The 19,945-nt window shown below is 35.2% G+C and overlaps 1 protein-coding gene and 1 long non-coding RNA gene across 2 annotated transcripts in view; one reads left to right on the top strand and one right to left on the bottom strand.

The window, feature by feature from the left end:
• The window catches only part of jbug (filamin-type immunoglobulin domains fbug), a 50,497-nt gene that overhangs the window by 25,185 nt on the left and 5,367 nt on the right, over positions 1–19,945 (top strand). Inside the window, exons 15-30 of the mRNA XM_011062086.2 lie at positions 12,458–12,604; positions 12,697–12,924; positions 13,325–13,639; positions 13,862–14,080; positions 14,182–14,502; positions 15,921–16,142; positions 16,449–16,636; positions 16,793–16,997; positions 17,330–17,467; positions 17,545–17,718; positions 18,007–18,314; positions 18,387–18,615; positions 18,702–18,830; positions 18,910–19,125; positions 19,237–19,413; positions 19,642–19,881. Of these exons, the coding sequence (XP_011060388.2) occupies positions 12,458–12,604; positions 12,697–12,924; positions 13,325–13,639; positions 13,862–14,080; positions 14,182–14,502; positions 15,921–16,142; positions 16,449–16,636; positions 16,793–16,997; positions 17,330–17,467; positions 17,545–17,718; positions 18,007–18,314; positions 18,387–18,615; positions 18,702–18,830; positions 18,910–19,125; positions 19,237–19,413; positions 19,642–19,881 (3,456 nt within the window). The remainder of the gene's footprint in view (positions 1–12,457; positions 12,605–12,696; positions 12,925–13,324; positions 13,640–13,861; positions 14,081–14,181; positions 14,503–15,920; positions 16,143–16,448; positions 16,637–16,792; positions 16,998–17,329; positions 17,468–17,544; positions 17,719–18,006; positions 18,315–18,386; positions 18,616–18,701; positions 18,831–18,909; positions 19,126–19,236; positions 19,414–19,641; positions 19,882–19,945) is intronic.
• Positions 1,831–9,734, bottom strand: LOC105149571 (uncharacterized). The gene is made up of 3 exons (XR_846610.2): positions 9,585–9,734; positions 3,972–9,230; positions 1,831–3,835 (listed from the first exon to the last, which is right to left on the bottom strand). It is a non-coding gene; the product is annotated as an uncharacterized LOC105149571 (long non-coding RNA).

Genomic DNA, 19,945 nt, shown 5'->3' with positions numbered 1-19,945 from the left:
AATTGTTGACAACCACTGTATATGTAGGATAAAAGTTAGGATTTCCAGGCGAATTCAGGCAAAGTCTTCTTTATGCAATCCAAATTCGTTCCAGTTTCTATCATAATTCGGAGCGAATTCTTTCGAGTTTCGAGATACGCATTTAAATTACTCAATTGACCGTCTTATGCAACTGCTGTCGTGAAAAGTACGATCGTAATTTTTCGCTGCATATAATCGCAATAAAAGCATCACTATGGGCATCGATGCACACAATAGAATCGATAGCAACGTGATACTAATTTAATAAAAGCAACGCGATCAAATGCAGTGCACACAAAGCTGCTATTTAACCTTGATACTTCGAAGATCTCAACATCCAGAGGAAAAATTGCGGAGTTGTAGCTGCAGAAACTCGAACAATGATCATTACGATGCACGATGCGTGCTTGACACGACTCCGTTAATCTTACAACTGTTAATTAAAGAGTCAATTAGTTCGAGAAAGACAATTAAGCCGCACGCGTTAACTTTTCTTCCCGTTTTTAAAAAATAATCACGACTCCTTCTACGTATAATAAAAGAATAATTGCAAATATCTTTCCGCGTTTTAATGCGAAAGGCGTAGCGCGTTTTCGGTATGCAAAACGCAGATGAGCAAAGCGCGATAAATAAACCATGAACACAACGCATTGCCGTCAGCTGTATATGAAACACAAATTTATTTTATTGGCGCAAAGTAAACTGGTCGATAAACTCGGACAGGTGTAATTTTTCAATGGCTCGTGCCACGCTCCATAGACTTTAATCTTAGCCCAAGCACCTCGATAATGAGCTACAGCTTTAGCATATAATCCCTCGTCTGTAATTAACCGACCGATGCCCGCGCAAATGAGAGCGCAGTTGACTCGCTCGAGTGATCGCGAGGACTTATTTTCCGCAAAGAGAATTTTTCCGTCGTCTCCGGTCAAGGATCTCGATGCTCGAGGATCCAGAAGAAATCCAAGGAGATTCCAATAAAAGTATATACCTCGATCTCCGAGGTAGATCCAAAAACAAGTCCGAATAAAACAAAATCGATTTCTTGAAACATACAATTCTATTTGCGCGAGGAATGTAACTCGTTCTCGGTGAAACTTCACGAGTGTGAAAGAAACCTCGCCACGCGAGGTATTGCCGGATGACATCTTCGTGTATTAATGTAAAAAATCGGCGAAAGGGCAGAAGACGACAGCCCCGTGATTTTCACGTCGCCGCCGGTGATTTCAACGGTCGGCAGCTGCCGCAAATGCATAACCGCATGCATGCAGTGTCATCGCATTCGCCGGCGCGATCGTTTTTACAACGATAACGGCGATCGATTGATTACGTGACGATTATCGATTGACTCGAGACTGCTGATGTCTCATTGTATGCTCGGATATACGAATATATACACGGGACACTCAGAGGAAACATCTTGTTTACGAAATACGCGAAATATGCGAAATATTCTCGCGTTCCTCTCTGCATAATGAGAGATTTTCATTCAAGGATAAGACAATGTGTTTGCTGAAAAATCAATGTATTTTTGCAAAACTCTAGACTCTAAAAAAAATTATAAATATTATAAATATTTAATTATTCAAATGACACTGAAAGAAAAGCACCTGGTACATTAAAAAAAGTATTTTTAATAAATATTTGTTTGAGTTCTAATAAAATATTTATCTAAATGTAAAAACATATATTTATTTGATATAAAAACCATTGATTTGATTTAATTATCATTTTTTATTGAGTAAATATTTATTTATTTACTGTAAGTAAATTGTTAGTATACTATACTATTCAAAGAAATATGTACTAAGGTTTAATAAATTTCTTTTTCGGTGTATTTGTGACTATAATTACACGGTAAAATAATTATAGTTAGAACTTTCGTTTTTATAGCTATTAGATACTATAAAAATGGAATACAGTTATATAATTATAACAGTAATAACTATAAAAATAGAACTCTTAATCATAATCATTTTATCAAGCTAGTTATAAATATCAAACAAACTTTTTCTTAGTACACTGGTTTAAATCGGTTATTAAAATTTTCGTGTACTTGCGAAACGTTGGATTCTCGATTTTTTCTTCTCGAAGCATTTAATTACCGTTGCTGGTTGAGGCACCGTGTGTATTTATCGCTACATACAAACAGAGCTATAACACGATTAGAATCATCGGAGAACTGCACTTGTAGTCGCTCATCTGTGACACGGCTGTTAAGGGCTATCTGTATAACACATGATATATTCTTGTTCGTAGCGAAGGATTTAATTTTCGAGGAATACGTGTATCTTATTTTCCGTGATTAACGTAACCAAACTCATTATAAATCTCGTAATCAAGTCTCTCGCATCATTCCTTATTAAACGCGATTATTTCGAGAAACGCTATTTAAATTCTTTCTTCTTGTTCGAATCTGTTTTCAATTAATCTGTTTGAGTGTAGGGTACTAATTGATTCTAATTTTTTTTTTTTTTTGAGACGGCAAAATGAGCTAATCGTAAATGAGATAATTAATATTCGCGCACGTAATTTATGCGGGAATCTTAATTGGTCTATTCGTCTATTAAAGTTTTCAAAAGTTGAAATCGCGACCTTGAAACTTTCGATAGAACATCAGACTGAGAAATTTTCGAGCAATTTCGGAGCTATGAGTCACTTGTTGAACAACGCACCCGTTATGTTGGGGAATGCAGCGATTCATCGTGCACGGTCGCTTCGACGTAACTTCTTCTATCGCCAAGAACAGTGACGCGTGATACGTCTTGACGATTCAGCTAAATAAAAATAAAAATAAAGGACACCGGTACGTGAATGGCGTAATCGGAATCCCGAGCAACGTAGCGCGACGTGGAAAGCAGGTCGACTTTAACCTGATATCTAATCACTGAAGGAACGGTTTTACTGAAGTTTAAAATTTCATTATAGATACTGATTTGAAAATAATTCTGTTGGATAATTTAATCATCAACATTATATAGCATACTCTAACTGGTTGCCATGGAATGCCAAAGCTTTTTACCTGCAGCATTGCTCATCAAGTAATTATTTTGAGTAATTAGTATAGCTTAACAAAATTATTTTCAAATCTATATCTAGCTAAATATTTAAATATTTTAACAAAATGTTCCTTTCCGTATAATAAAACGTCGTTTGAAGCGCGGAATTTTTGCACGACAAAATCCTTGACAAAAACAGTACGTAGCACATCTATTAATTTCCGCGTCGTATCGCGACGATTGGATTTATTGTTCTTGCAATTCTTGTCCATGATAACTTCATTGGCTGTTCCACGAACAGAATAACAGCATCTTCGGGAAAATTTCATTCGCGAAATTTTCACGATATAATCGGAGTAAATGGATAAATTACATTAATGAAATGCTTATCAATTTAATATCAATTAATTAATTCCTTTCTTGCGATTCAACGATCGCGACCAGTTGCAACGAGATTCGCAAAAAAAAAAAAAAACAGCCTCTAATAGCTCTCGATGCGGTGCAATTACATGACGCTTCGAAAAGTAGATCGTGATCCTTATGGCCTACACGTATCACTTATTAACACGTGGCATTGCGTAAGAGTTGCGTGAGAAATCACATTGTCACTGGTATCGAAGAATTCATATATAATTATAACTCGCTTGTTTTGATCACGCACATCATCCTATCCACTCAGAAAAAAACAGATTTGTTTTTTATTACTGTACGGAACTAGAATTTTTCTTCTCGCTTTCATCAAATTTTAAACATATACTATTTCACTTTAAGTACAAAAAGTGTGCAAGTTTGGCTACAAAAAAGATCTATATTGACACCTATATATTAGGTGTTGGAATTAATTCGTAGCGTTTTACAAGTGATGGGAAGTACTTTCATTAATGTATTTTTTAATGCTCATGTGAAATAAATAACATTCTTTCATTAAAAAACGCTACGAATTAATTCCAACACCTATATATATTCAGGAAAACTTAAAAGTAAAAGTACACAAGTTTTATATGTAGAATTAATGTACAAGCATGTACCTATAAGTTGTAAGTAGCTGAATAAATTATTTTATAATTATTGCAACAATAAAACAGTTTATTCAATTATTTACATTAATTCTACATATGAAACTTATTTCATATATTATAATTATCATCTTCGTAGTTGCTGCCATTGTCTTTCTCTGAGATTGTTCTCGCAAATCGTGTCAGGCTATAGTATTCAATGTACTTACATTTACATAATTAAATCCGACAAATATAGCGCAAATATAATCAGCCGTTATTTGTCGTTATGCCCTAGTTCGCCACAAAGCGGTCACTATAGATAAACCCGATTCATCAATAAAAAGTCGGAAACGGCTTTCGTGCTGCGAGCGCATATAAAATTTACATTCCTGCGTATTTGATCTATAATACTCCTTTAGCCTCATATAATTCTATCAATAAATTAGATTTTATTATATAACGTTAGGCGTATCAACAAATACTGGATCTTAAATTATTAAACGTTTCAATAGGGATAGTTCAACAGGGATTCTTTTATTTTCTGAATTTGACACGTCGAGTGAAAGTAATGAAGTCGTTCTGAAAAAAAATGTGCCTTCAAAGTTCCTCAGATAAAATCTCAATGGAATTCTTAATCGAATTAGAGCTGCTTTCTTTTCAAGACATAATCGATACAAACGTCGTTCTATATATTCCTTCTTCAATGAATAAAGATAGAACGACACTTTGACTATGGCTCCTAAAAAGAAGGCAGCCAAATTTCTATAAAATTAATGAGAATATGTATACGACTTTATTTACCTTGTTGCTATGATTGAATCATCTCCGAGTATCTATAATTGAACTGGTTCAATTAAGGCAAAAATTTGATTAGTCATTATTTTAAGTTTTGTTCTCAAAATTGTGACCTTAATTACATATTATAGAAGTCTCTGTGCAAAAAATTTATTTTATGTATATTTTCGAAATAATATTATTTTATATTAGAAATATTAAAAATTTTTTAAATTTTTTAAATATATGCACTGATTATAATATTAACTTAAATCAATATTAACTTATTAAAGAAGTTTACATACAAAGATATTATTTTATGTTCGAAATTGTTTTAAAAATAGAGACAGACAATTGTTCAAAAAAATTAATTTTTATTTGATAATAAATAAATATAATCTTATTCATAAAATGTTGTTTTTAAATCAATTTTCTATTAACTACGATGCTTTTTAATTAAACCTTTGGTCCAATCAAAGCAGTAACGATCCCATCAAGATGCCAATGGTTCAATTAAATCACGTTTAATATTTTTGTAGATTATTTGATTATTGTTGATTTTCATCATATCAACTTTTTATAAAAGTAAGTCTTATAAAAGGCTGTTTAACAGCCTTTTTATATTTTTTTATTCTCATTATTTCAAAAAGATTAATGTCCAAAAAAAGAGGTGCTAATCTCGGCAACCTTATCCTAATTATTTTGTTAGTCCAATAAAATATTTTTATAGATCTATATATATATTAGGTGTTGGAATTAATTCGTAGCGTTTTACAAGTGATGGGAAGTACTTTCATTAATGTATTTTTTAATGCTCATGTGAAATAAATAACATTCTTTCATTAAAAACGCTACGAATTAATTCCAACACCTAATATATTCTTTAAATTTTTTAATATTTCAACAAAATCACTCTTCCTCCATGTATCGCTTAAACCTGCAGCATGCACTGAAAATCAATGCGGCTTTTGAAAGTGGCGAAGGCGGAGGCGGGGCAGTGATCATCATTTTCAAGAACCGCGAGAGACGTTTTCTATTTATGTCCAGCTCGTGAAGGTATCGAAATACGAAGATCGGTATCCTGCGAGATCGTAGCGGGCAGCTAGCCGGTCGGGCGAGTGAAAAACGGATGGGAGAGCAGTCTCGAATGTACCACACCATCTCGGGGCCCCGCGGCTAAGACACCCTTCTCTCTCTCCCTAGCCACCAGTTACGATTGCAAATCGACTATAATGATGGAAACGAACGCGTACGTGAACTTTCGAATGCATGTTCAATTTCATGTTTTCTAAAAAGCGTGCGTTATTAGCGTGGAAATAAGTAACGGATGATTGCACCCAGAGAAAGTGAAGATAATTCGATCGATCGATCGATCGATCGTTGACCTTCCGAGACACGAATTTGAAGCGCGATCAAAAATTTCACTTGACAAAAATCATTTAGGACGAAAATCGAACAGACGAGTTTGAAACATAAATAGATTCTTTTTGCGTCACTTGAAAACCTGCATGATTAATTTTTCATAATAATTATTGTACATTCTGAACAATCTCAGATGTATCTAAAATGATCTTATCTTAGAGATTGTAAAGAGTTATAAATACTTCGATATTTATTTTCAAATAGTAAGGCAGTCCTTAGTAAACATGAATTAAAAGTAATATAGTCAATTAATTATTATTAAGTAACACATAATCAAGTTTTAATTTCACACTCAACGATATAATATATGTAGTTACATTGTTGAGTGAAATTATAACATTGTTATGTTTTAATTAGTTTATAATAAAAATTATAAAATTCGGAAAGAATCCACGTTGTTATCTTAAGAAATTTTCAAATATCTTAGAAATTTTTATAAAGTTTTAAACCGGTATTCATAGTTGGTTTCTTGTATTTAAGATTGTCTTATATACAGTCTTAAAATGTCGTAAATCACATAGTCATAGCATCTTAATACATTACTGAAAACAATCTTAAATACAAGAACTATAATTATAAATATCAAGCTTAAATTTCTTCCGCATTAATTTTTAAACGGCGGTCTCGAGAATGCTTTCCAAAGATGCGGTTGTTGAAACTCCTACAGATTTATATCTTGACAAGAGTGAAGTAAATGGGAAATTATATCTTCGTCATAAATGTCATAATCCGACGACAAGTCAAGTATAACCGACTCCGATCTCCAAATAGAACATAAAAATCATAATAACATCATATTTCATCATAATCTTATTTATCACCTCATAAGTGACCTTATAAGTTTATTTCTAATGATGAATGACGTCATGATGACGTCCTACGATATTATGGCTTAAGATGAGATCAAGTCTCATTACAAATACTATGAAGTTAAATTTTTTGATTGATCAATCAGAAGAAAGAATTTTTACAAATTGATTAAGAATGTTTCAAAGCATTTGTAGCACGTTAATCATACCCTTAATTGCGATCAGTCATTCACAATCAATTTTTTTTAAAGATCGTCTTAAGTAATATCTTAAGATGTTATTGTGATTGATTTATGATATCTGAAAACTTAGAGATCCAATAACAAAGCCATAATTAGCAATTTTGTTAAAATTAGATTGATAAAGAAGGGTATATAGGAAGGGGTGAGAATTATAGTGATATACGTATACATAATATCATTTTTTTACATTTTTTATAATTTTAATTTTTATATGAATGGTTTTCTACATTTTATTAGGTGTTGGAATTAATTCGTAGCGTTTTACAAAGTATTTATAAGTTTTAAAAGTACTTTCATTAATGTATTTTTTAATGCTCATGTGAAATAAATAACATTCTTTCATTAAAAAACGCTACGAATTAATTCCAATACCTAATATATTTTTACATTTTTGTCAAAGTCATAATTAAGTTATTTACATCACTATAGTTTTCACCCCGTCATCTTCTAACTTATCTTACTCATTCTCACTGAAATTAATTAAAAAAACGACGGACCAATCAAAAGTTCATCTCGTGGCCAAACTCTCATACAGAGTTTCTAGTCTCAAATATAAGAACAAAATACAAAAATTGGCCTCTGAGAATGGCTGCGTTCAATAGAGAAAATTAATCAGTAGCGCCTAGTGATTCTTTAATATGATAATTGCCTTTTAATATGATTTTTGCCTTTAGTTCTTTGCTGGATCTAAATGTAAAAACTAATCATATTAAAAAAAATCACTAAGCACTAACCGATTAATTTTCTCTGTTTAACGCAGCCACTGTGAGTGCCTCCCAACAATCCAAGCAGAACAACAAATCACGATAACGTTAAAATAACATTAAAATGAATCGCGAATGATTGAAAGATGACTTTCAATGATTATTTTGGAATCCTTTTGACATCATTTTCATATCATGATTTGTTCTTGAGAAGCGACTCAGTACATCATTTCATCCTTGTTTATTTTATATTGGAGCAAAAAATAAACGAACAACAAAAAATATAATGATATACTGTGAACTTTTAATCAAATTAATAGTTACCGATAAAATGTAACTAAATTAAATTAAAAAGTTAAGAGTCTAAAATGTAACTAAGTTAAATTAAAATTAATTAACTCTTTAACTTTTTAACTTAACTTTTATCTTTTTAACTTAGCATTACCCAACTCTGCAGTTAAGTATTGACTGCGGTCTAGTAATGACTGCGGATATTTATGCACTGCGTCACACCGTGTCATGTGTGTCTACTGTCTCTTGTTGAAAGATACCCCGTTTTACCTCCTGCACATCACATACGGCCCTGGGCCCGGGCCCCGAGCGGCGGTGGTCCGCGGCGCGAGCACACACGCTCGTCCCGTCGCCCGTCGTTCGGCTCGGTCGAGTCCGTCGAGTCCGCCGCGCTGCGTCGGATCGCGTGATCCACGTTCGCTCTCCGACGTACCTACTCCGGTACTTCGACGTTCTTTTCGTTTCATTTCGTTTCGTTTCATTTCGTGGCCGCCGTGAGTGTTTTCCTCGAGTGTCGTTCTCGCTTGTTTGGGTCCAATCGTTCGGCCCCGAAGAAGAGAGAGAGAGAGAGAGAGAGAGAAAGAGAGAGATGGAGAGAGATCTCTTCGCGTGTGTGTGATGCGGGAAGCCGCGACGTCGCGATCGTCGTCTCGCACTGCGTGGCCTCGAGACAGAGGGACACTCATCTCGTCGTCCCACGGCGAGAGCTCTCTTCTTCGCGTCGAAGGAAGCGTTGTCCACGCCAGCAAAACATCGCCGTCGTCGTCGTCATCGTCGGCGTTCCTCCTTCAGTCGTATGCCCGATCACGAGATCAACCCGGATCCGCCCGTCCATTCTCCTCTTCCTTCCCCTTTCTCTCCTTTTTCATCTAGGTTCTTCCAGCGTCTTTCCAGGTTTTCTCCCGTGCCGCGTATCGCCAAGGTAAATTGGCGAATTCCATCATCCGTGCGCTTTCGCTCCAGCGAAAAATTCCTGCGGACAATGAAGAAACGTCACGATCCGGGGCCCCGTTTTTCCGCGTCTCCCCGAGACGCGCACGAGAGAGTTGCAGCTCCCCCCGAACTTCGAAGTCGTACCGGTTCTCGTTCTCGCGATCCCCGCGTTCCCCGCTGCCGTGTACTCGTCTCGCATCTTTATATTCTTTATCCGCGAGCGAGCTGATTATTTACACGCGCGATCGGATTTTTTTTCCATCCCCGCAAATTGCAATGCTTGAATGTGTTAATTCGTGTAGATTTATGTCTCCTTATTAAGAAAGCATTCATACTTATCTCGTTTGAAGTGTAAACATTTTTGGGGGGTTTCAAGCAACATGAATAGACTTACGATTTATGTTCATTTCCACCGATGTATGTAGATTAACTTTAGCTGGATTTTTCTGACAGCACCGTCGATCGGCGCGTAACAGGAAGGAAACCTGGGAAAACATCTGGCCGTCGCGAGTCACGTTATACTTCCGGGGGATCTGGAATTCGATTCGTGGCGGCCGACCGGCGGCCTATATCGGAGTACTGTTATTATAATCGGCGAATCCGCGTAACGGTTCGCCGCGACAGGGCGAGAGAACTGTTGTTTACGCGCGAAAATTAGCGTGGGAAGTGACGCCCGTGATGTACTTAAAAATTGTACCCAATTCTTCTTTAACCCGCTGAATTGTTGACGCGAGATGACTGTTCGTGTTGCTTGCACTTTTTTTACATTTAAAATCTTCGCTTTCTTTCTCTTCAGCGCCTGAATATATACAGAATGTCCCAAAATTTATCACTCGAAATACTACAGCAAGAAAGTTTTCGAAAAATTAAGTGAAAAAAATTATCTTTTTTTTTTTATTTCAAGCAGTAGTTTCTGAGATATGTCAGAATGAGAATACAGAGTTTTGCATAACGTATGAAGTGTACAAGAAAATGAATCAATCAAAGTCTTTCATTTTCTTCTTTTCCATGGAAAAGATTTTGATTAATTGACTTTTTTATGCAAAGATCTGTGCTCCGACTTTAAGGACTTAAATATGATCAGTTACTATGTTTTAAATGGTTATCTGTGAGTAAATTAGTAAACGCGCTGAAGTGCGCATTTATCAGTGCTCATTAAATTACCGCACTCGTGAATATGTGATCATTTAGGATCTTTCCAGCTAGGAAAAAACCCATGCAGCAATATATAAAATTTGCAGTAATATCGCTACAAAATCTCTGCATTATTGCTGCAACATGCTGTAGGAGAATTAAATGCAGTATTAGACACAGGAGCTGTGTACAGCTGTTTAAACAATGCTGCCAAATTTTGACTGAAATTTTGTATTTCTTCTAAATAAGTTGGTAGTCATTATTTGACACCCAAGTCTCAATTTAGCTTCTTGTCTGTGTACATTTGTGTCGTGTTGTGTCGTTTGAAAGCATCGACTGTGTTGAATATTGTATCTTGCTGGAAAGCTCCCATTATCAGTGATTATATTTAAACTCTTGTTATTTAAAAGTTATTGTTTAAAATGAAAATTTACAGATAATTTTTTTACTTAATTTTTCGAGAACTATCTTGTGTGGTATTTTGAGTCGCGAAATTTGGGACACTGTATATTTATTTCGTTTTAAGTGCAAAATATTTTGGAATTTTTGAAGACGTCAATTTTTTTACTAACTTTAATGTCGGTTTAACTCGGTCTTCATCTTTCTCTTTAAGTTTTAAAAATTGGAATAATATAAAGAATAAGGTAATTAAGGTTAATCTACTTTGGTGGAAATAGTCATTAATTGACAGACCGACGCTCGTCTCACGGAGAAATATTCCGAAATCCTTGCCTCCAGAAACCTGTTCTTTGCAAGCTGGAATGGAACCTTTCGCACCGTTTATTCTTCTTCTTTTTCCTCTCCAGCATCTAATTACGTTATTTATCTTATTTTAAGTGCAGAAAATATTATACGGTGCGGCGACAAAGTGCAAACTTTAAGTTTGTTATTTATAGCTAAACTGTTTATTTTCCCTCTTTTTTTCTTCAATATTTAATTATATAGTTACCTCACTTCATGTGCGAGAAGCAAACCTGGCGACAGCTGCAAAGAACGTTATGTAATATTCCGGGATAATTATTTGGCGGGAAATTTAAATTTATTGTGACATTTTTCATTCTATGAGCCGATTGTTTCCACTTTCGAATAAACTATGTAGTCATTTAATCTAATGAACAAAAGAGAACGAGAGAATGGATAAGCTGAAATTTATCTAAAAGTGAAACAATCCAATCTGTAACTTCTAAAGAAAACTTATGAAATCTGAAATTTAAATTTGTAAAATTTATTCTTCATAAATCTTTATAAATTTAAGTATTCTTCAGAAATCTTCATAAAGGATTCCGCATACTTATGAAGAAATCAGTTTTGTCAAATTAATTAAATTTTTAATGTGGTTGTTTTTCAAAATGATGATCAAAAGTCTCAATGGACATGGCCTCAGAAAAGTTCAATTTTTATGGTTGCGAAGTTCTAAGTTGCTTGAAATTATATTTTACAGAAATCATATTTTCTTTCTACGTAAGAAACTATTTTTTTCTACTAATTTTTTTCATACTTTTTTTAGATCTTCCCTGCAACCTTCCAGTCTTTTTTTCGAACCTTCTTAGATCCTAATCTTCTAACAAAGCAAAATCTAAAAGAGATAGCCTAATCTAAAAGAAATAGACTGAGTTTCTCAATAGTCTTTATTATTGTATCCAGATCATTAATTAGTAATCGTTGATATAAAAAATTAGTAATTTGACAAAAATATAATAATTTCGATAATTTCTTGAAAAGTGTATGAGGTTCTTTAAAATGACAAACACAAATGCTCAAAAATATGATATTTTGAGAATTTTTTTATGCAAGATCATACAAATAAAAATTGATTAAAGTTTATTTCTATCAATGTAGATTAACTTTAATTTCAATTTAATTTAATTTTTATTTTTTTTCTAAGTAATCTTTAGAATTTTTTAAAAGAAAATAAAAAGTAAGTTAAATTAACATTAAAAATTATTTTCATTGGTAGAAATAAACATAAGAAAAGTTATAATTATTTATCGGTTGATCTATAGTAAAATTACTATGTGCAGTAATTACTTTCTTAGTAATTACTTTCTTTTGAATATTAATAAGATAGACGTTTGTGGAATGTCTTTTATATCAAACTGTTGTACTGATCCTGTACTAATTGTTAATTGTCAGGATCACCTTGGCGAGTCGGCATCATGCCTGCACCGAAGATGTCAGTTATCGGTGATTCCATCAGGTTGGTTCCTGCTGGTAGTCCCGCCCTCTTCGAATTGTCTGCATTAGGTTTTAGCAGCAACGAGATTGATGTTCAGATTATAAGTGAGTCTACTTATTAATTAATGAATCAGTCTGTTAATTATTTCGAAACAACAATACGCAAGGGTGTGTCTGACATATCGGATAAATTACAGCACCTTCGAAGAGGCACATTCCTGCGAGAATTGACGAGGAGCCCGGACGATCCGGCGAGTTCCGCGTCGAGTTCACGCCGACCGAAGTGGGCAGCCACCTCGTGGAAGTCAGCATCGCGGGACAGAAGCTACCGGCAGGACCCCTCGTCGCCAAGGTGTACAACAGCAGTTTAATTCAAGTTACTGACGTACCTAGCGCCGTAGTTGGACATGCCTGTCAATTTAGAGGTAAGATATCAGTTATACTTTCCTTGGCGACAATTTTTTCTTAGAATTTTTCATATAATTTTTCAGAATTTTTATATAAATTTTAGAATTTTTTAGAATTCTTGTATGATTTTAGAAAATTTTTCAGATTTTTTTATACAAATTGGAACATTTTCTAGAAATTCTAAGAAAATCTACATTTTTTTTTCTAGAATTTTTATATGCGTAAATTTTTATTTATATGTACGTTTCTATTTTACAAAATCTGAAAGAAGAAATTTAAAGTATTTTTCAAAAATTTTCATAAATTTAAAATATGATACACACAAATTTTTTTAAAAGTATTATGAGATATTCTAAGAATTTTTTTTTATTAGGATTACATTTATAAATGTATTTTAAATTTGTAATATGTACACAGTGGATGCCAGCGCTGCTGGAGAAGGTCAATTAGAGATTTCCATAAATGAGGGAGAGGTGCCCAATCATGTCCAAGTAGTAGGCGGTGGCCGTTGCCTCGTGTCCTTCACTCCCGAGGTCGCCAAGCCACATTATATCGACATTAAGTTCAATGGAGAAGCAGTACGTGGATGTCCCTTCGTCTGTAACGTGTCAGATACGAGTAGAGTCACATTAAGTTTGAATCATTTAGAACTGATTCCGGTCGAGCAGCCTGCTAGCTTCCACATGGGAGTCGACGGAAGCGGCAGCGCAGAACTAGCGGTTTATGTAAGGGGTAAGTTACGCATCAAGTATTTATTACTGTGAATACAATGGGAATTTAAAAAATATAATTTCTTTAATTATCTTTAATATTCCCTTAATGTAATATATTTTAAGATTGTTAAGAAGACTTCAATAACATATTTATACATTTATAATAATGCCATGTAATCAGATAATTATATCTAGTAACTTGCTGAATAATTATGGATTTTCTAAACAATTATCCTTATAGGACCGAACAGTGAATTGCCAGTTAAAGTCACTGGTAATGTAAGCAGCGGTTTCACCGCGGAATTTATACCGAAGGAAGTGGGAGTACATTCAATTAGCGTGGAATACAATGGCTATCCCGTGAATGGTACGCCGTTTTTGGCTAAAGCATTCAACGCAGATAAAGTGCTAATCGGATCTGTAGCTAGAGGTAGTGTCGGACAACCAACTCACTTTACAGGTATGTAGTAGCGTTAAGAATTAAATAAGTGTTTAATTCTCAAGATACAATAAATATTTTTAATACTTGAGTTTGATTGACATAATACATTTTGTCGACAGTCGATGCAAGTCAAGCTGGTGAAGGAAATCTGGAGATCACGATATCGGCTCGTGGTCAAAACATACCGACGCAAGTAACACCTCAAGGAAATGCACGGTTTTCTGTCAGCTTCGTACCGTTCGAGGCATGTGAGCACGTTATCAACATTGCCTTTAACAAGAAAACCGTGCCTGGCTGTCCCATAGTGACAAGGGTGGGCGGCGACAGTCATGTAACTGTAAGTGGGCAGGCATTAAGCAGCGCTGGATTGGGACGGCAAAGCTATCTGACCGTCAGTAACGTTGCCGGTAGCTTGGAAGATTTAGAAGTTAACGTTGAAGGTAATTATTGCTGCATGAAATTCGTTCCATAATGCGCACGAGTCACAAATTAATTTTCTTTTTTAGCACGTATATTTGCTTTATTTGAGAGATTGTAAATTATATTTTTTAAGTATTTTGTAAATAAGGTTTTCCTGAAATGTTCATCATCGATGCTTTCTCACAAAATTTTATATTTCTGTTAAGAAACATTATACACTTGTGACACATGTAAATGCACAAAACCTACACACAAATGCACACACATATATATATATATATATGTATATGTCACCACAAAAGTGCACAAAAGCATCCATGTATTAATTTACCTTGTATTTAATACCAGAGGGATTTCCTGTTTTGTTTTTAATATCACGAATGTCGACGTAATTGTCGTGAAGACTTGTACAGAATTGTTCATCAGTCTCGTTAATCTCTAGCTTGAGAGCAATTCTCTCTCTCTGTTGCAGGTCGGCCAGCTTTCAGACTACGACATTACTAGACTTGTCAGAAAAACTAATCTCCTTTTATCTTAATTTATGGATTAATGCACACGGTGGTGGGTGTTCCTAACTCAATGTTCGCAAAAGTCTTGCACAAGGGTAGTTTAATTACCGCACTTTCCTCTACTTACACATTTTTTCTCTTGTACTTGTTGGTTACCACTTGAGAATATTATGATTAATTTGCTTAATTTGGGTTTTATTATTTTAATTCTATTGATTGTGGGAGAGCTATAAAACTTTTGTTTAATCCTTCGTAATCACCCACTTCTCTTGTGTGCTTGCAAGGTGTATTTGACTTGTGTCAAAGCCATGTTTATGGTGCTATATATTTACTTTAAGTTATGCATATATAATTGTTAAACATTGCAATGCAAAGATACATATTTCTATAAATTGAGATTTTAATACGTAATGCCTTAACAAGTGCCAATATTTCTTCATATATAACTAGCATACGTTTACATGATCGCGTTCAATCTCACAAATGAACGGAGAGCTATTATAAAATATTTTTTTCTACCTGATAACACTTAGTACATAATTTGTTTTTAACGTGTCTTCGCTCTACCGGTTGCTCTGCTCAGCCAAGCATGTTGGAAACGTATTAGAGGATGATTTTACATTAGTTTCCCCAAGCGCGTTTGATCCAAGCTGAAGCGAACTAAAAATATAACGTATATATAAAGACGAGATATACGGCTTTCTCCTATTAGTCATAGTAACAATTTATTTAGCCATTTCTCATGTAATCATCCGCTTTCTTTAACGTTGCTTATTTGCGAGTTTACGTCATACATAACAATAGCGAGAGCGATCGGACTTGCGCGAATCTCTTCGCTGGCCGCTCCAGTGACCCTGCGATCCACCCCAAGTAGAGTCCATGGCTGAACTCTAAATGATAATAAACGACTAACCCGCCGGACTTGATAGGACCCAATGGACAGGCCGTACCTGCTCAGGTCACTGACAACAAAGATACGACATGCAGCGTGGCGTTCACACCGAGAGTTGTCGGCGAGCACCGAATATCAGTGAGCTATCGGAACATCCCAGTGGTCGGCAGTCCATTCAGCTGTAAGGTGTATGATGTCACTGCGATAAAAGTAAAGGATGCGAAACGTGGTGTCATCGGAATGCCCGTAACTTTCTTAGGTGCATTTTTATTATACAATTGTATCTACGAATTGAGCTGTTCACACACTGAAAAAACACTTTTGTTAAAGTGTCTAAAAATTTAGCTGGATATTGATCTAAAAATAATTTTGTTGGATTATCAAAATAATACATAAAGTGCTTGAACGTTGATATAATGCTGCAAAAAATTCTAATATTTTCAGCGTTCTATTCATAATCATTTTGATAGTTCAAACAAAATTATTTCCAAATTATCTAGCTAAATTTTTAGCAAAACCGTTGTTTCCATGAATTTGTTAGTATAAAGCTTTTTTTAAATTCTAGTCGAGACTAGTCAAGCGGGACCAGGTAATCTGGAAGTAACTGTAAACGGCGGACGTGTACAAACTTCGGCACAGGCGCAAGGTCCTCACACGTATGCGATCTCATTCACACCCCGAGAACCGATCGTGCATACCGTGGACTTGCGTTTTAACGGGGAGGACGTGCCTGGCAGTCCTTTCAATTGTCAGGTATCTTATTTCTCGTTCTACATCATGAACTTGTGATAAAAACTGAACATGAAAGTGTTTCATTATTTAAAATTAAAATTATCTTAGTAATTCTATACGTTATATAATATAAGAGCATCCAGGTTTTATTTAACGGCTATATTGAACAAAATACAGGTCAGCGATACGGCGAAAGTATTGGTAACCGAGGTACTCGAGAAAGTATCTGTGAATCGTGTCGCGACCTTTACAATAGAGGCCGACGCATCTCTCGGCACACCTATCGTCGAGGTGCTCTCTCCCACTAGGGAGAGCTTATCTGTACACATAAAGCAGAACAGTCATGGCACGTACACTGCTGGATTTACCCCGAAAGATGTTGGTGCGTATATGGAAATTAAGTGAAATTGTATTGTAAAATTATATGCATTGTATATTTAAATAAATTAATTAAAAAGACAAATAAATTAGGGCAATTAGGAATCGGTGCTGTAACAGATCTTAGTGTCTTGAAATGTACACACATACATTAATATAATACATTAATATGAAATACATTTTAAGACATTAAGGTCTATTAGTTATTTAAGTGCACCAATTACAGTGCCGATTTTTAATTGCCCTAATTTATTTGTCTTTTTAATTAATTTTAATACAAGGAATCTAACTTCGACTTATTTATATTTTAAAAATTAATTATTATTCGCAATATAGGTGATCACAGCGTCGAAGTGAAGCTCAATGGATCGCACGTGGAAGGCAGCCCGTTTCTCGTCAAAGCTTACAACGCTGATAAAGTCAAGGTGACGGATATAAATAGCGGAGTCGTCGGGAAACCAATATTCTTCAGCAGTAAGATCATTTTCTTTAATTTTCTTAGTAATGCAACGATTTAATGTTATGTTAAATGTGTAACAATTTCATTCTAGTCAACGCCAGCCAAGCCGGAGCTGGAAATCTGGAGATCATAGTTGCAGTGAACGGCAAGAATGTTCCGAATTACGTACAAAGTGAAGGCAACGCAAAGTTCAGGGTTAATTTTAAGCCACAAGAAGCCGCTGTACATAGTCTCAGTGTTCGTTTCAATGGAGAACCAGTTCCAGGTAAAAATAATTTATGTTTTATACGCTTTTCGTTTCTAAAGGTCATTTTGTACAATACTTTCATTAAGAAAGTTACAGCATGAATAAATAAGTGTAAATGAGCATAAATAAGTAAACAAATAAAAACTTTTTCACTATTTTCTACAAAACGAAACAAAAACGAGCAAATCTCTAAATTCCTTTTGCTATCGATCTTCTACACTCCCAAGTTTTAAATTAAGATTTAAAACATTTTGCATAGTTTTATTGGTCATATCTTCAGTTTTTTTAATGTCAATATCTCCCTAGGTTCACCGTTTAGCTGCAAGGTAGTAGGTGTGGGTCAAGCGACAATTTCCGGCCATAATCTGAAGATGAGTGCTGTGAAACGACTGATGTCCTTTACCGTGGATCCCCAGACTTCATCCACGAACTGTGACGTTATCGCGACGCCACCGTCAGGTATTGCTCTGCCTATCACCATCGAGCCCATTGACAGCAAATACAACGTGAGCTTTGTACCCACGGAAATAGGTAGACACAACATCAGCGTTCTAGTGGATGGCGAATCGATAAAAGGCTCTCCGTTTGCTTGCAATATTTATGATGTAACTAAAGTAAGTTCCGAATTGCGTGAAATGTGTTAAATGTTTCCAATGTTAAACTCAACGCTATCGTAATTATTATAGGTACACGTGTCCGGTCTCACGGAAGCATTGCTAGGCCAGGCAACTACGTTTACTGTCGACGCCGCAGAAGCCGGCGAGGGAACGCTGGAACTGGTGGTGAGCACGGAAAATAACACCGTTAAAGCTGAGGTGGTAGCTTGCGCTCGTGGTCTCTATGACGTCACGTTCGTGCCACAAACAATGAGTGCACATTATGTTAATATAAGTTTCAACGACGACAATGTGCCAGGTTTGCGAATGGTTTTATTGATAAACATTTACAAAAACTGATTTGAAAAATTAAAGAGATTTATTATACTATTTTCTTTATGTTAGGAAGTCCATTTAAATGTCCTGTCGTTAGCGGCATGTTACACGGTCCGTCGATGATTCGAGTTAGTAACACGGCTTATATAGATCTGGACATGTCCGATTTGAACGGTCCTGTATCCGCCGAAGTAACCGGTAAATTATTTGCCTAAATTGCGATTATTATATCCTTTTCAAATTTAATTATTTATGACACTTTCCTTATTTTATTCAGGTCCGGATGGAATAATCATTCCGAGCACGTTGACCAAATTATCCTCCAGCTTATATCGCGTGGAAGTTCGAACGCGACATGTTGGAACGTATAGCATAATATTCAATGATGGACACAAGATGGTCAGTTCACAAACACTCCAAGCTTTTGATCCCGGCAAGGTTTCCATCAAGGAAATAGCGGACGCGGTTTGTCATCGACCAGGAACTATTTTAGGTAATTATTTAGTCTTATATATTTTAGCCTTAGTAATAAATATTGACTTAATAAGATATAAATTCTTTCTGAAATAAAAATACAAACAGCATTTTATTCTTTCTTATATAGTTATCGCATCGAAAGAAGCTGGTCCTGGTAAATTATCTGTTAATGTTCGCGCTGGTGGCGCAGATGTTGACAGTCTGGTGAGAGAAAGAGAAAACGGTGTCTATGAAATTATATTCCATCCTACACGAGCCGCGCCTCACAGAATTCACATAAAATACAACGAAGTTCATATTCCTGGTATTGCATCTTTATCTTTTTTCTCAATGGAATTATTTTTATTATATTAAGTACATTATAGAAACTTTAATTATAAATTATCAAAGATTGTATTATGTATTTTATAAATATTTTATTTTATCATAATTTAGATATTAATTTATTTTAATCAATAAGAATCTTATTAGATTGTACATGCAATAATATTTGATGTATGTTAATTTAGCTTAATAATACATTAATTTACAGGGAGTCCGCTGGACGTGACGGTGCGTGGTCCTACGGGAGGACGGGAAGTAACGGCGACAGGATTAGGCCTGTATCAGTCATGCGTCGGAAAAGTAACATCGTTTACGATCGAGACTCTTGGACGTCCTGGCAAGGAGTTCGATGTAGTCATCAGCGGTCCTCAGGGTAACGCCGTACCTGTACGTTGCTATCAGCATCGCGATGGCAATCTACTCGCCGAATTCACAACGAATAGTGTCGGTAATTAAAGAAAACTGTAACATATGTGGAATGTTTTGTGTTGAAAGAAAATGAAATTGAAATA

The sequence above is a fragment of the Acromyrmex echinatior genome, chromosome 12, assembly GCF_024713525.1.
Source record: "Acromyrmex echinatior isolate Ae372 chromosome 12, ASM2471352v2, whole genome shotgun sequence".
In the NCBI taxonomy this organism is placed as follows: domain Eukaryota; kingdom Metazoa; phylum Arthropoda; class Insecta; order Hymenoptera; family Formicidae; genus Acromyrmex; species Acromyrmex echinatior.
This window is presented reverse-complemented; position numbering and strand designations above follow the sequence as displayed.